A 15458-nucleotide genomic window follows, 5' to 3' on the forward strand; every position below is an offset into this window, starting at 1 on the left:
CGAGCAAATAGGCGTTGGGCCATATTAGACACAGAACCTGCACACTGCACTCTGAGAGCCAGAGAATCCTTAACAGCCAACTCATCAGACCGTTTGGAAAGTAGTCTGTTATCTTTAGGAGTGATAAGGTTCCGGGCCACCACTGCAGCGATCATATCATTCTTCATCATCGAATCCCTAACGGTAAGAGGACCAGTAGGGGATATGAAGGATGGGCACCATATGTTGTCTGAGAAGGCGGGACTATCTCTTCACCAAGGTTCAAATCAAAACGACGGTCGGAGGGTCCAGACATTTTCAAAGGTGTTGAAGAAAGAAGAGGTCGGACAAATCAAGATCTTAGAAGTGCAAGAAGGGAGTTTCTACAAGCCAAAATTCAAGTGTGCTTTGAAACGATCTACGTGCCTCTATAAAAATCAAAACTCGACGGGATTTCAGAGATTGAAGAGGCGAGCTCAGAATTCGAAGAGGCCAATTCAAAAATCGAAGAGGCAAGCTCAAAAATCGGAGAAGCATTTTGCTTTTCCAGATGCTTCAGCACCCGTCACACGCAAACTCAGCTTTGCGGAAATCACGGGCAATTTGCCGAAGCGCCAATCCCATATATCGAAGAGGCACCAGTCTTTTCCAGACGCGTCAGCACCCATCACACGCAAACTCAGCTTTGCGGAAATCATGGGTAATTTGTCGAAGCGCCGATCCCAGATATCGAAGAAGCGCCAGTCTTTTTCAGCCGCGTCAACACCTGTCATATGCACACTCAACTTGGCGGAAATTATGGACAATTTGTCGAAGATTTCTGATGAAGAAGAAAACGCGTGAAGCCATACTGATCAATCACTCAATAGTTGCCGACATGAGTGAAAGAATAGTACCTCTACAGGTATTAAAGAACTTCCTATAACTGTCCACCTTCACCTTCCATAGCAAGGCAGACATACAGAGCCTTTCTTCATCTCTAAAAATGCTTTCCCAACAAAGCCTCTCGAGTCATTCAGTGTTCCTTATTCCTTGGGGTACCTCTGCAAGCCAATGACTCCAAAGCAAAAGTATCTCATATCACCAGGGTAGAAAGCAAGAGTATCTCATATCATGCGTTCTCCCTGTCCTTTCCTTTGCCCTTGTTCTTACCTACGAAGACAAGGATAAAGAAAACAATATGCCGGAACCTCCACTCAAACTCGGGTAAGGAACCGACTGCTTGGAACCCTTCCCTCATTGCCTACCTAGCACTACTCTCGAGTACTCGTCTCCCACTGCTGCTGTACTTCCAAAGAAGCTGCCACATTTGCCTGGAGAACAGATAAGGCAAGTGAAAATGATACCTTGCAGCATGTGGAGACAACGTGCAGAAGAAACAAGCAGAGAAGAATGCAGTCTTCACAGTCAGCTCAGCAGAAGGAGTCCGAGCTGAGGAACTCAAGAAGCTGCCACATCTGCCTGAAGAAACAAGCAGAGAAGAATGCAGCTTGCACAGTCAGCTCAGCAGAAGGAGTCTGAGCTGAAGAACTCGAGAAGATGCTACATTCTGCCAGAAGAATAGATAAGACAAGGGAAAATGATACATTGAAGCATGTGAAGACAAGCACAACAAAGCACGTGCTGATTCATCCGCTACTTCTTCAAAATCAAAAGTATCTCATATCATCAGGGTTGCAATCACTCTGGACTGTGAACTCGTTTTGACCCTCAAATTCTTGGGTCGACTTACTAGGCGTTGTGGACTGCATGTGCCGTTTCACCACCCTTGAATCAAATCCTTAAAGATCAAGTCACCGACTGGAATAAGAGCCCATCAATCTTGAAGATCATACCGTTGACCAAACTGCTCAGGTGTGAATTAGAAAGATTGAACAGAGCAACAAGTCGTCACCTTCACCTCGTGCCTGCTTGTCATGTGTTCGAGTCAACCTTCAAGAATCAAGCCTCAACGGCCTTTGAAGAAGTTTCCAGCCAAATTCAAGATCAAGCCTCGACGGTCCTTGAGGAAATCACAAGTCCGATTCAAGATCAAGTGTCTACCACTCTTGAATCAAAACCTAGTTCAAGAATAAGCTGTGGAAAATCAACAATTGGAGGAATCCAGAAAATCCTCCAACCCAATTCAAGATCAAAGCTGTGGAAAGTCAACAAAGCGCAAAAACAAATACGTGCCGATTCATCCACTACCAAAGCCAAAGATCATCTACCACATGAAGCTCCTTGTGGTCCAATTTCAACCTTCAAGATCAAGCCTCGACGGCCCTTGAAGAAATTTCAAACAAAAGTTCAAGAACAAGCCTCAACGGCCCTTGAAGAAATCTCAAGCCCAATTCAAGATCAAGCCAACGGCCCTTGAAGAAATCTTCAGCCCAATTCAAGATCAAGCCTCGATGGCCCTTGGATCGACATCTACAGTAAGGGACTTCAAAACGCATCTCCTACATGCGACAAGCACATGTATACAACGCGTCTTGAAGTGGGGGCATTTGTAGACATCGAAATTTCGGTAAATAAATGTTGACCGATAAATCAAAGTTTCAACGCTCATGTATTACATAAATTTTACACATAGCGTGTGTCTAAACAAAAAATCAAAATAAGTTGGAAAAGTCATCAAACAGGACACGTGTCAACACCTGGCAGAAACGACTTATTTCATCTGGAATATTATATTCAAAATTAGGCCTTGGAAATTTCTATAAATAGAAGGCTAATTCATTCATTTAGGGGGAACCAAAATCATTAGGCAAAATTCTGAAGCTCTGAAGCTCTGAAACTCCGAAGCTCTCAAGCATCCAGGTTCCCGAAGAATCAAGAAAGCCTTCTTCGTTCTTCGTTCATCATTCATCCAAGATCAAGCCCCGACGGCCCTTGGATCAACAATCATCCACCTTCAAGATCAAGCCCCGACGGCCTTTGAAGAAAGCCTTCTTCGTTCTTCGTCCATCGTTCATCCAAGATCAAGCCCCGACGGCCCTTGGATCAACAATCATCCACCTTCAAGATCAAACCCCGACGGCCCTTGAAGAAAGCATTCTTCATTCATCATCCGTTCTTCCAAGATCAAGCCCCGACGGCCCTTGGATCAACAATCATCCACCTTCAAGATCAAGCCCCGACGACCCTTGAAGAAAGCGTTATTCGTTCATCACCGTTATTCAAGATCAAGCCTTAACGACCCTTGAAGAAACACTCATCCTTAAGATCAAGCCCTAACGGCTCCTTGAAGATTCGCTCAAATCCATCTTCCAAGATTAAGCCCCGACGGCCCTTTGGATCAACAACGTTGACAAATCCACACATTCAACCGTTCTTCAAGATTAAGCCCAAAAGCCCTTGAAGATCCGTTCATCACTGTTCTTCAAGATCAAGCCCAAAAGTCCTTGAAGATCCGTTCATCACCATTATTCAAGATCAAGCCTTAACGGCCCTTGAAGAAACACTCATCCTCAAGATCAAGCCCCAACGGCTCCTTGAAGATCCGCTCAAATCCACCTTCAAAGATCAAGCCCACGGCCCTTTGAAGAAACTTCCAACAGTTCATCCAAGATCAAGCCTCGACGGCCCTTGGATCAACGAAACATCCACAAATCAACATCTTACAGAGATCGAATCAGAGGATCAAAATAGAGAGAGATTGTAACCCAAAATCATCAAATACAAATATTATTGTGTGCATGTTGTTCTTGTCTCTTTCGTTTCAGGAAATTTCCGTGTTCACAAATATGAAATAACATTAAATAACATTAACCAGCATAAAAATTATACAACATGAAACTTAAACAATAAATTATGTTTGGTCCTATGACCCTTTGGCCCTCGGTTAGAGACGGTTTTTTGTGACAACGCTAAAACAAGCCCTCTGGCCCTCAGTTGGAGACGGAGGCAAATATGGCATGTACTGTTCATTAAAATATTAATATCTTAGAAGATCTTAGAGAATCAGATGGCTAAAACGAGTCATCTGACCAGCCATCCGAGATGACCTTAGGCCGACAGAAATAGAGAGCATCCTTTTGCGAGAAAACCTATACAAAGTTTTTTTTTTTTTTATGTTTTTCTCAATGAAAACCTATACAAAGTTGAACGGCCAAAAGATTGAAGGGTTCGATAATCGGAGAGAGGTCCGCAGAGAAATATATCGACTTCCCTCCCTGGTAGTAGAAACACAAAAACCCAGTGGAGAAAAGGTTATTGACATCACTCTCACTCATTTTGCATCAGATTAGAATCTCAGTTCGACAGAGATGGACAATTTTCGTACAAGAAAAAGAGATGCAATGAATTCTCTCTCTGTTTTCACTCACTCTGAGGTAAAAAATTTCTCACACCTTTTTATGATTCCTTCAATTGGGTACTTTCAGCTCTCTGGGTTTCTCTGATTCATCAAAAATTTCCAGTCTTTGGCCTTAAATTCAGCTGCTGCTAATTGAGGTTTTCTACATTTGGTTGTGTTTTATATGATAGTGCTTGGTGTTGGACTTTTCCTTTTTCTGGTAAATTTAGTTTTGTTTCACAAAACAAGCTTTTGGGTTGTATTTTTACTGGATTTGATGTTAAAGTTTGAAGCTTCTCTCTCTATCTCTCTGTTTTGTTTGTTGTTTTTGCTGTTTATATTTTTCCCCATGTTACCTTTACATATATAACAAGATGTATACACAAATGTCGTCATTTGGATGAAAGAAAATGTAACTTTTGAAGTGTAGGGAGCTCACCATGTATTAACTCATCATTGCTGTTTTTTTCAAATTCTGTATTGGATGATATTTGGTATTTGATGAGTCAAATTATTCCCCATGTTTGAATTGTCCTATCTACCGAGAAGCAACTATGGTTGCAGATAGATTCGCTACTCTAGGACATCATTACAAAAGGGCTTGTATTCGGTTTAGTAAATTTCCTACTACATTTATTCCTAGGTTCAGTTATGGCTTATGGTTTAGGACCCGAAGAGGATCCGCTTTGTAATTTTTGTATTCAGTTGTTCAAAGGATGATTTCTGTATCAGATATTGATTGTATTTTGCCTTTTAGTAGATTATGGAAATGGAAAATTTAATTAAGCATGTCGGAAAGCAATCACTTACTCAGGAGTTTTTCCAAGACCTTGCAACAAGTTTCAGGTGATTCTGTAATGCTAAATAGTATAGGTTATAGCCTGAATTGGCCAGACACATTTGTTTTATTTTCTTGTCAAAAAAGAAAATAAAAATAATGATTTCTTGGAATTAAATATGCATACTTATACAGAACAGGTTTTTCCAAGTACGCGCCTTTTATTAAGTTTTTCGCATTGCTCTGTCTTTTCAGTTGTGCTCCAATCCGTGCTGGAAAACCTGATGTAACATGGGAACAGGTTAGTCATTTATTTTTACGTTTTCGTTGCTTAATCTTATTGTTTACACTGGAGCATGTTGTAATGTTATCAGTTCTTATTGTGTTCTAGGTGCAAAGTTGGTTCCAGGACAAACAAAAAGAGTTGCAACCCAAAAGCACTTCCTCGCCTAATGCTGTCGAGTTATTGGTTGATTTTTCAGATTCAAATGTCTCAAGAAATGCACCTCAAGTTTCTCAGAAGCCAAAAGGTTATCCTTTTTGCCAGTATGGATGAAGCTGTAGAAAATGTGTTCTTGAATCTGTTTTATTGAACAGCTTTTCCATGTTACATGCAAATTTTGATTTTACCATGTAGTCAGAATTATTTCTATGCTAACATCAAGCAACATGAATAATATTTGATGATATTACTTACTTTCAAGTTCCTTAAAATTCCAAATCAGAATGGCATCAGCTTGGAGCCCTTTGAAAGCCATTGTAGCATGTCGGTGCTATCTTGGCAGAGAAGGGCAGGTGGGTTAAGAGCTCAGTCAATCTCGAAGTCTAAGACCTAATTGATTAATTTGTGATGCTACAGTATTATCAACACAATTCTTTTAACAACTTGTGGCCTTGTCTACGTGATGTTACCCAATCGAGGGGTCTTCAGAAGCCATAATTATACGTTTTTTGAAGTGCTATAAATGCTATTTTATTACTCAAATTACTAGTTGTCTGATAGGTGGTGCACTTTCTCTGCATATTGATTGGCTGGATTCTGATTGCAATATATTTCTGTGGTCAACCTTTCATCTGCTATGCCTTACACAAATTAGTTATACGCGATATATTGTTTTACATTTCTTTTGTCATGTTTTTTTCTTTTTGTGTAAAATTTTTGCTTACTTTATTTTCCATGTCATATTATCTTTTCGCGTATAGTGCAGTGGTAAATGTTATTTCTCGCTTTCCAGGATTTTGCGTTCATTATTTCTGTTATCATCTTTACATGGAAAGAGATATTTTCACGTGCAGGGTCTTCTGCAACATATGTTTAAAATCTTTATCTGTTATATAGAATGCTTATGTTGTCCTTAGGTCACTATATATGTTGAATTTTTAAGTTATGATACTGGGACATTATTTCTTAACATGTAATCTCAGAAAAACTTTATCATGCTGAACAGTTAAATGGGGAATCTTCGATCTATGTCCGATTTCTCATTGAAAATCTTACTTGATAACTTTTAATTCAGGTAAATGGGTCACAGAACTTTCAGAGTTGGCATTTGAAGCAAAATCATCAAAAGATGATGCATGGTAAGAATTTGTCTATTCAAGGATCCTTTCCAAGTCAACTCTACTTGATTCTATATGTTACATTTGAAACACATGTTCCCTGTTAATATGTTACATGGCAGGAGTACCATCCCTACTTAATATAGGAGTAAAGTAGCTGAAAAACCATTGACATCATTTAATATTAAATATGCATATTGTTCTTGTTTTGGAATGGCGTGAGTATTCCTATTCATTCCATAATTCCATGAGATTTCTTACCCTAAGTGATATACATGTTTGAAGCATTTTTCTGTGTGAAAGAGTAAAATATAAACTTTGGGCAGATCCACAATGTGTAAGTATAGTTCTCAAACAGTGCAGTCAAACTTAGGTTCAGAAGACGCCTAACGTTATTACGCTCTCAAAGAAAAATGAACTAGCCTAATTACTTGTTAGGAAATCATCCAAAAGTAGTTATAATTGTTGGATTCTGAATGGGTTACTTTCTTGAGTTAAGGTATAAAAACACCTTTATTCTGTGATATACCAGAGTTTAGTTACTATAAATTAACTCAAGATGTTTTGGGGATTTACCTAATTAATAAATAAACATCAAGGTGAAAATTTGTACGTAGTTTATTATTTCTTTCAATTCAGATTGAAACACAACTATACCTGACATTTTTTGGCTTTCCAGGTACGATGTTGCTACTTTCCTCTCATACAAAGTAGTCAGTTCAGGAGACCTTGTAAGATTCATCTTTGTCGTTATTTAGTATAATCATTATGCTTCGTTTGGGTTAAAACGCAGTTCTTATCTTAGGTCTATTTTCTAATTTAGAGTTTTACGAGAATAATGCAATAAGTCATCCATTATGTCTTTGATCTCTTTGCTTTATTTGCAACATTCACGGTATGAATTTCCATTTTTGCTCAGGCATTTATATTTTAAAGATATACTAGCAAATATTGTCTCTGCATGAAGAGAGATTTTAATGTTTCCCTGTTATATGTCACAGGAAGTTAAAGTGCGGTTTTCCGGATTTGGTAGGGAGGAAGATGAGTGGGTGAATGTGAGAGGTGCAGTGCGTGAGCGATCTATTCCTTTGGAAGCTTCTGAGTGTTCGAAGGTGAAGCTTGGGGACCTAGTGCTGTGCTTCCAGGTAATCTTCTACTCTATTTCTTTTAAATTTGTCCCATAAGCTGCATTACAATGATGCATTGGAGTCCAAAATATTGTAGAAGGCATATTTTTTGTTAATGCAAACCTTTCCAAAGATATTAGTACTCTCTTATCGTTCGGCCTTAAAACGTTATTCGCAGGAAAGAGAACATCAAGCTGTATACTGTGATGCCGAAGTTGTGGCCATCCACAGGGGGCTACATGACATGAACGGTGCTTGCAAGTGTACCTTTGTTGTTCGCTTTGACCATGATAGCTCCGAGGTAAATTTCTGAGGATCTATGTTCACGTATGTTTGTGTTCAGGTTCAGTTTTTCTCTCTAACGTTGGCTGATCGAATTGATGTTACTAATAATACCAGGAACATGTTGAGTTGGGGAGGTTATGTATCAGGCCTGCACAAAGCACTTCAGGCTATACTAAAACCCAACCGGAGCTCTTTACAAACAGGGACATGAAATTCTCTTTTCTTTATTGAAATATGGCGCTGGATGGCCGGCGGCGACGATGTTTATAAATTTCTTTAAAACTTTAACTTGAGATGTCTTCGTAACTGTATTATTTGCAGCAAATTACATGAACATCTGGTTACCAACAAGCATAATCTCCATATTCTCTGTTATGTTTTTAACGAGTCAGCTCAGGCGGTGATTGGTAGTAAATGATTTTCACTTTTCTTCCTACATCTCTGTTATTTTTTATCTCTTGATTATTTTTTTATTTATTTAATCTAATAGTCACAAATAAACACGAAAAATCAAAGAGTGCAGAGTAGAACCGAGATATTCCAAACTTTGCGGGTAGGTGATGCGATGGTTTGTCGATGGATGTCAAATTGGTTCGTTGAGAATTGAGATTGACAATGCTTCCATTAAAAGGGTAGAAAATAAGACAATATTTATGCTCCTTTTGTTTGCAAAAACAAAATTTAAGAGTTAATCTCAATTTATTACACACATTTCATATACAATATATTTTTTTCGTTCTAATTCAATACCTAAAGTCATAATTCTACAACATTTTCATATATCGGTTAAACTATCTATTAAAACTGTGAATTTGTGATGTGACGCTCACGTAAGTACGACTGTGGGGTACATGTCAATATAGACACGTGGATATTAAAAATTAAAAATTAAAAATTATGCTCCTTTGTGTGCAAGAAAACGCTCTTTTAATTTATCATTCACATCAACAAACAAGACACTGCTCCCACATATAGACAGAAACAGACCAACTATAGGTTTCGGCTACAAGTTTCTATAGTTACAATTAATTAGAGCTTCAAGTCATCAAAAATTTCTCCGTAGAGGGCGTTGAGACTCCCCGACCGGAAACAATGTCGCAATGGTGTCGGCAGTATCCCAAATGGTTGTCGGGCGGCTTACGAAACTGTTCGTCCATAACAAATGGATGCAAGATAAAGGTTCTTCGACCATTTCTCCTGTAATATCCGTATATGAGTAGGTCCAACGTATTGAAAGATCCCAAATAAGGGAAAGAAAAAGAACCCTGACAATAGAATGAAAATATTATGTTACCTTGACATGTGTACTGGGAAATACAGAAGTGCGAAGCGTCTCCTGTGTTTCGTCTTGAAGCTTCCTCTTTGGGATACTAAGAACAAAAGCAGCTTGATCGGACGTTGCTGCAGTTGCTGTTATGCGGTGTCCACTGTCCCACCGCTGATGAATACCTTCGCTTGGATAAAGGAAATCTAACTCAACAACCTGAAAAACAGAATATTGTCTCCCTGTTAAATAATTAGTTCCATACAAACAGGACGCGGTGGCAGGATCATAAAGTAACAACTAACAGAGTCAATGCTGCTGCCTTCACCAACTCATTAGACCAAATTGTCTCTCTAATAACTCGAAAGAGAAATGTGTTCTTAGATCCAAGATTACCTGGCCCGAATAATTTGCACCACGAGACATAACAACTGCCCATCTACTTCCAGAAGTGGCCATTGCAGTAACATAGAAACCCTCCCGCCACTTTTTGTTAATCCACTTGTAAGGAAATGTATCGGTTACTTTGTATGACTGCTGCGTAAACGTTGTACCTGGACCCGTACAAATGGCATCAGTAACAAAAAAAGCGGCCATTTTTAGATTAAAATGTTTGATAAAATAGAACCCCAAAACGACTAGACTATTACACTAACCCTTGGACATTACTACTAATGAACTCCCGTTAGTAGCTCCAGCTAAAGCACTGATGTAATAGTTCCTATCCCATTGCTCCGTTATCCATTCCTTCAAACACACAAATAAATCATCCTTGAGATTAAATAAATATAAATTTTGAACAAAAATATTGTTATTTACAAACAGTTATTGCCAGCATTAAATAAAACGATGAAGTGGAAGTACAGATTCTTGCAAAAATAAGTTATTTTTGTCAGAGAAGACAAATCACTTCTGGTCGATTGAGAGTACAAGTATGTACCTTGTGAAGACAGCATGGTGAAAGTTCGTAAACTTGGGAAGAAAAATTAGTGCCTGCATCCATAATTAAGGCCCACAAATTTTCATAAGAGGCCACACTGCTAATATATAACCCATCCTCGGTCCCTTTGTCAATATGCTGAGCAAGCCTTGTATCAGCCACATTATAGTGATACCTAAAGAACGTGAGAGGAAAAACTTTAAACAATAAGGGGATAAAAGACAACAAAGACAACGAAGCCAACGATATAACTATCAAAACAGAAAGCAAGATACACAGTGTAAATATATTATCACGATGAGAGGTCCCCAAATCCATCACTAAATAAGCAATAGCTTCACTGCTTGTGATATAAATACCTTTGCTTCATTGGTCTATGAGCATTATAAACACTAATCCATTGATTTGCTGGCATACCCATCCTAATCCTCTTCTTTGGTTGTTCATCGTCGTCCTCCTCCATCATCAATCTTCCTCTTTTATGACCGACCAGATTAATAAGCTTCACAATTAATAGAGCAGATATTAGATGCACTAATCATACCTTTAAAAATATATGTACCAAAACTACTGCTAAAGGGTAAGCCATCATCAACAAAGGGAGAGAAGATCATGCATACCTTCAGTGCACCCTCTGTGTTTATTGGCCTGATATTAGGATTTGGACCTACAATCCCATCAAAAAGTGATATATACTTTGCATAATTCGGCTCTTCATCGAACTTCAAGTTCACCACATATTCCACAAATTGTCTAAATGGCTTTGGCTTGAAGGAACACAATGTCTCTGGAGATGTTGCCATCTTCTTCTTGCAAACAAGAAACCCTTTATTGTCTCCCTGAGAAGACCAACATGTTATAATAAAATGAAATGAAATAAAAAAAAATTTAAGGCAAGCACAGCACAAATTTTTACTCACGCTCAGAAAGAAAGAACAAACCTGATATCCTTGCCAAGGCAGACGACCACGTAGAAGGAATATAAGGGTGTAAGTTAGAGACTCGAGATCATCTCTCCTACTACCCGTTCTCCCTAAATGCGCATGCACACTAGCGTAACGCACTGTTCCTCTGTCAGACCAGAAAACTTAAGAACAAAGTAGCAGAAAATTTTAAGAAAAGAGCACAGAGATGAGTAAATGAAACAAAACAAGATAGGAAACAATGCTTGTACCTGAAAACATCTGGCCTCTGGTCATATTCTACATGCCGACCACTAGTAATTTCTCGCCATCTAGTTGCTGATAAGACCAAAACAAGTTATATGATGATGAGTCATTGACGACTACCATACCACTTAGCATTAAAAAAACCCATATTCAAAAAGTACCTAGTCCAAGGTCAACTAAATACAACTTTTTCTCATCAGGAGTTCCAGGATGACCAAGCAGAAAATTCTCAGGCTTTACATCCCCATGTACATACCTGAAAACAACATGGTAGGAGAGTTAAACAATGGATTGATTATGGCTTTCAAGTTTCAAGGAACTGAAAAAACATCTGAAAATATGGCCTCTAGTCAAACCACAAATCCGGTGATTGTCTCACAAATCTACTTAAAACTATCCTTCAAAAAATTTCTAAATCAAAAGTTTTAGTGGTCAAATAGTAAGTTGTGCATTGTGAAATTTCCAAACACTCCATCAACCCTGTTGTCCATACAAACTTTACATGCAACTACCTTTCTTATGTCTTAACTCTTTAACTTTCTAAACAATAAAATTGTATGTAGCGGAAACAAATAAATATTCCATTCCATATCAACTTGGATACTCAAAGAGCCTAAATATGATATTAATCTACTAGATAGAAGAATCATAGGCTTACTATTTCACATCAAAACTTCTCACATGTAAATTTTATCTACACAAATCCATCACATAACATTAACAACAACAAAGTTCTTAGTTGTTTCATGGCGAGAGAGAGAGAGAGGAACAACGAAAATGACAACAAAATATGAATTGATTGGCAGAAGAAACTCTTACCCTCTACAATGTATCTTCTCCAATATTGATATTGCTTCAATGGCAATGCATGCAACCATTTCAACAGACATTCTAAAATTACAAAGGTGACTAAATTACTCAACCGGAAATCATGAAAACCATAAAATAATAATTAAAGAAAATTTGTTAAATTAAGAGTCACTTTTGTAATTCACACTTACGTGTGAGAGTTATTATTCCAAACATCCCACAAGCTTGGCCCCAAGATATCCATAACCTGTACATTGAAGGGTTTAGGAAATATCAAAAAGCTAGTCTTGAACTAGTATATCACACAACTATCAAAACATTACATTGTGGCTATCAATATTCAAAACAAGTCAAAAGAAGACTGCATACCATGATATAATAGTCGCCTTGCTGGCCCTTGAAGTGTACTCGCGGCACGCCATGACTGCCACCAAGAGTGCTGTAAACGTAACACAAAGTAAATGATAGATTCATAAATACTATTAAAATTTAAAAACATTGCCAAAACCTGTATAATAGAGGCATCCTCACCTGTATATTTGCCACTCAGCTGGTGGTCCATAGCTACACCCTTTACTGTTTTTATGCTCGAATTTCAATGCCACCTAAGATACAAAGGTAACAAAATGTGTATACAAGGGAGAAGCAGAAAAGCAAGGTAAAATGTAAGGACAGAGAGAATAAAACTCAACAATACAAAAAATAACAACGTTATTTACCTCTAAAGCTCCTGGGCCAATTCTCTCATTCGGATTTATTATACGTCGACCAACATAGACTTGTCCGAAGCCACCCTTACCGAGCTTTCTTTCCACTTTGTAAACAGGGGAACCACCAACCTGAACCTGCAGCAAACAAGCATAGAAATTTGAACAAAGACAGAACAATTAAGCATCCAGTTATTTAAGAAGAAAACAACTCTGAAGGTTTTATCCAGGATTCCAGATGCAGCAATATGCATGCAGTGCAATTCTCAGAGTTAGAGCTGTAACTCCTCATCATTATTAGTAGTTCTAAAACAATAGTTTAGTAATTAAGACATATCATGGGAGATGCCTATAACTAACAGGACACTAGGACTACAGCATAGTGATCGTCGAAAATGTAAATCAGGACATAAATCAAAGGCTGCTTATACCTTATCCACTAACATTTAGTAATACTAAAGAGCAGCTCAAACAGTACCCTTCTAGTTCACAAAATAACACCATAACTGCATTTCAAATTTAACCCGAAACATAATTTGTTCTCAATACTTAATTGCTCGAACAAATTTTAGAGACGGATGACAAGCCAACATCTCAGTGTCAGTCAAGTTTCTAGACAGGGTTAAAAGGAGGTAAAATTCAGGTTTCCCATTTAAAACAGACAACAACATTGAAATGCAGACAAATTCGGGATAAGTTTTGAAAAATTAACCTATCCACCAACCAAAACTATCCATTTACATATACACTGTTAATACAATCACAAAAAATCATTTTTCACAAAATCTAAAAGCTCTTAGGTTATAACCCAGTTGCAATTCCAAAATCGAAATCAAATAAAACCGAATATCTTCACTGAAGAACAGCAAAAAGACCCCAATGCCCCACAATCCCCCCATCCTGCAGACTTATACACCCAAGAATTGCAGATGACCCCTAATTGGCATTCATATTCCACGGCATTCAGTCAAGACCACATTTTTGTTACGAATTTAAAAAATTAATTAATGAAAAAAAAAAAAAAAAAAAAAAAAACAAGACTAAGGAACCTTCTCAGGAATCGGAGCAGTGCTTCCTTCGTCTTCACCGGCATTGGCCTTATCATTACTCGGAGCGGCACCGGCTGCTCCGCCGCCACTATCATAGTCATCCATTTTCTTCTTTCCCACTTTCTCCTTCTCCGCCTCAACGACTACGTTTTTCTCATCACCCACCACCACCACCTTCTCGCGATTCTCCTCCTCTTCTCTAACCTTATCACTCTCGTTCTTGTTCTTGGGATTACTCGGCACAGCTGCTTCTGCCGCCGCTGCTGCTCTCCTCCGCCTTGTTCTCGTCGCTATCGCCTCTCCGGCGTCGATCGGACTCGGAACTTTCTCTTGTTTCTGCTTCTTAGCTGCTGCCGCCGCTGCTCCTCGTCCCCTGCGCGCTCCGCCATGCGGTACCGGCATCTTTCATCGTCCGATTCTCATCCCCGCGCAAACTTCGACCAATTTACAAACGCGCCACCGCCAACCGAGGAACAGCCGTTATGCGCAAACAAGGACAGCCGTTTCAAGCCTCGACTCTTTCGTTGAGTAATGCGTCGAAAGAATGTGGAGTGTTGGGGTTCAATCCTCAATTTCCGAATTGCCGAGCTTCTGATCGTTCAAGAAATACGGTTTCGAGAAGATCGGAAAGACTCACAGAAGAGGGGTTCGACTAGTTACAGAAGGAGGGAGACCAAGGTACGAAGGAACGATTAATTTATTTTATAAATAAAATTTAGGGGTTTTAATAGAGGAATTGGATCCGCTCCCGAGATTAGACCGTCTCCAACCGAGCTAGCTATCTTCAGCCCGCTAGCTAGCCCATTTTGTTTTTTTTTTTTCCACTTGCTCAGCCCAGTTCCTTTTTTATCTTTCTTTCAGCCCACTTTAGGGCTTTCAGGTCACTTTAGGTTTAGGGCTTGGGAACTTTTTTGGTCCCAACCCACTTTTTTATTTTTTTAATAGCCCACTTTTTATTTTATTTTATTTAAATTTCTAATTTTTTTTCTACACTATGTTTCACATATTTTTCATTATTCCATACTGTTTTACTTTATTTTATTTCAATTCTTCACATTTCATACTATAGCTCTTTGACTCTTTGTTGGAAATGATTTTTTGTGACGGGGCTAAAACAAGCCACATGGCCCTTTGGCCCTCGGTTGGAGATGAAGACAAATATAGTCATGTACTATCCATTAAAATATTAATATCTTTGAAGGACAAGGGCTAAAACGAGCTCTCTGATCCTCGTTCGGTTGCAGATGGTCTTAGTGTCCAGAGCCTAGAGATCAATTCATTTGGACTGCACAAATTGAAACCAACGGTCCCTATTAACTTATTTTCCTGGCCCACCACATAAAATCAACCACTCTAATTTCTTTTACACTTCAATCAACGGATCAAATGATTTGATCCTTAGGCCATCTCCAACCGAAGGGTCTAAAGGGCCAGAGGGACGAAAAATGCTCGAAAACCGTCTCCAACCGAGAGTCAGGCCAGATGGCTCGTGGGCCCCATAGAATTTGAAA

The 15458-nt window shown here is 38.8% G+C and overlaps 2 protein-coding genes and 1 long non-coding RNA gene across 5 annotated transcripts in view; 2 read left to right on the forward strand and 1 right to left on the reverse strand.

The window, feature by feature from the left end:
* Nucleotides 1-314: 314 nt before the first annotated feature.
* The window catches only part of LOC126582340 (uncharacterized), a 29134-nt gene continuing 13990 nt past the window's right edge, over nt 315-15458 (forward strand). The window contains exon 1 of the long non-coding RNA XR_007609468.1: nt 315-358. This is a non-coding gene — a long non-coding RNA (uncharacterized LOC126582340). The remainder of the gene's footprint in view (nt 359-15458) is intronic.
* Nucleotides 4041-8444, forward strand: LOC126582339 (protein SAWADEE HOMEODOMAIN HOMOLOG 1-like). Of its 2 annotated transcripts, none has more exons than XM_050246464.1 (9): nt 4041-4295; nt 5016-5104; nt 5292-5337; nt 5428-5566; nt 6554-6617; nt 7276-7327; nt 7598-7741; nt 7902-8024; nt 8123-8444. In XM_050246464.1, the coding sequence occupies exons 2-9, from the start codon at nt 5022-5024 to the stop codon at nt 8237-8239; spliced, it is 768 nt and encodes a 255-aa protein (XP_050102421.1). In that variant the 5' UTR covers nt 4041-4295; nt 5016-5021; the 3' UTR covers nt 8240-8444. The 2 variants fall into 2 exon arrangements, with proteins under 2 accessions (XP_050102421.1, XP_050102420.1); XM_050246463.1 differs by having other exon boundaries at nt 4042-4295; nt 5019-5104.
* LOC126582338 (casein kinase 1-like protein HD16) lies at nt 8913-14640 on the reverse strand. 2 transcript variants are annotated; one of them, XM_050246461.1, is made up of 16 exons: nt 13948-14640; nt 12911-13036; nt 12723-12796; nt 12561-12630; nt 12383-12438; nt 12201-12272; nt 11543-11637; nt 11387-11453; nt 11154-11283; nt 10833-11051; nt 10572-10714; nt 10213-10387; nt 9929-10019; nt 9669-9826; nt 9303-9491; nt 8913-9205 (listed from the first exon to the last, which is right to left on the reverse strand). In XM_050246461.1, exons 1-16 carry the CDS (start codon nt 14347-14349, stop codon nt 9146-9148), a joined length of 2127 nt encoding a protein of 708 aa, XP_050102418.1. In that variant the 5' UTR covers nt 14350-14640; the 3' UTR covers nt 8913-9145. The 2 variants fall into 2 exon arrangements, with proteins under 2 accessions (XP_050102418.1, XP_050102419.1); XM_050246462.1 differs by lacking the exons at nt 12383-12438; nt 12561-12630; nt 12723-12796; nt 12911-13036; nt 13948-14640 and having other exon boundaries at nt 11154-11299; nt 12201-12254.

Source organism: Malus sylvestris, chromosome 9 (genome assembly GCF_916048215.2).
Source record: "Malus sylvestris chromosome 9, drMalSylv7.2, whole genome shotgun sequence".
Taxonomy (NCBI): Eukaryota; Viridiplantae; Streptophyta; class Magnoliopsida; order Rosales; family Rosaceae; genus Malus; species Malus sylvestris.

Bases quoted from the DNA above. Each gene is read 5' to 3' on its own strand.
- LOC126582339 (XM_050246463.1), top strand. From the start codon at position 4,230: ATGGACAATTTTCGTACAAGAAAAAGAGATGCAATGAATTCTCTCTCT. The intron at 5,567-6,553 runs GTTATCCTTTTT...CTTTTAATTCAG, and splicing joins AGTTTCTCAGAAGCCAAAAG to GTAAATGGGTCACAGAACTT. The intron at 7,742-7,901 runs GTAATCTTCTAC...CGTTATTCGCAG, and splicing joins ACCTAGTGCTGTGCTTCCAG to GAAAGAGAACATCAAGCTGT.
- LOC126582338 (XM_050246461.1), bottom strand. From the start codon at position 14,349: ATGCCGGTACCGCATGGCGGAGCGCGCAGGGGACGAGGAGCAGCGGCG. The intron at 12,797-12,910 runs GTAAATAACGTT...TTTGTATCTTAG, and splicing joins TTGGCCCAGGAGCTTTAGAG to GTGGCATTGAAATTCGAGCA. The intron at 9,206-9,302 runs GTAACATAATAT...CGGATATTACAG, and splicing joins TTCCCAGTACACATGTCAAG to GAGAAATGGTCGAAGAACCT.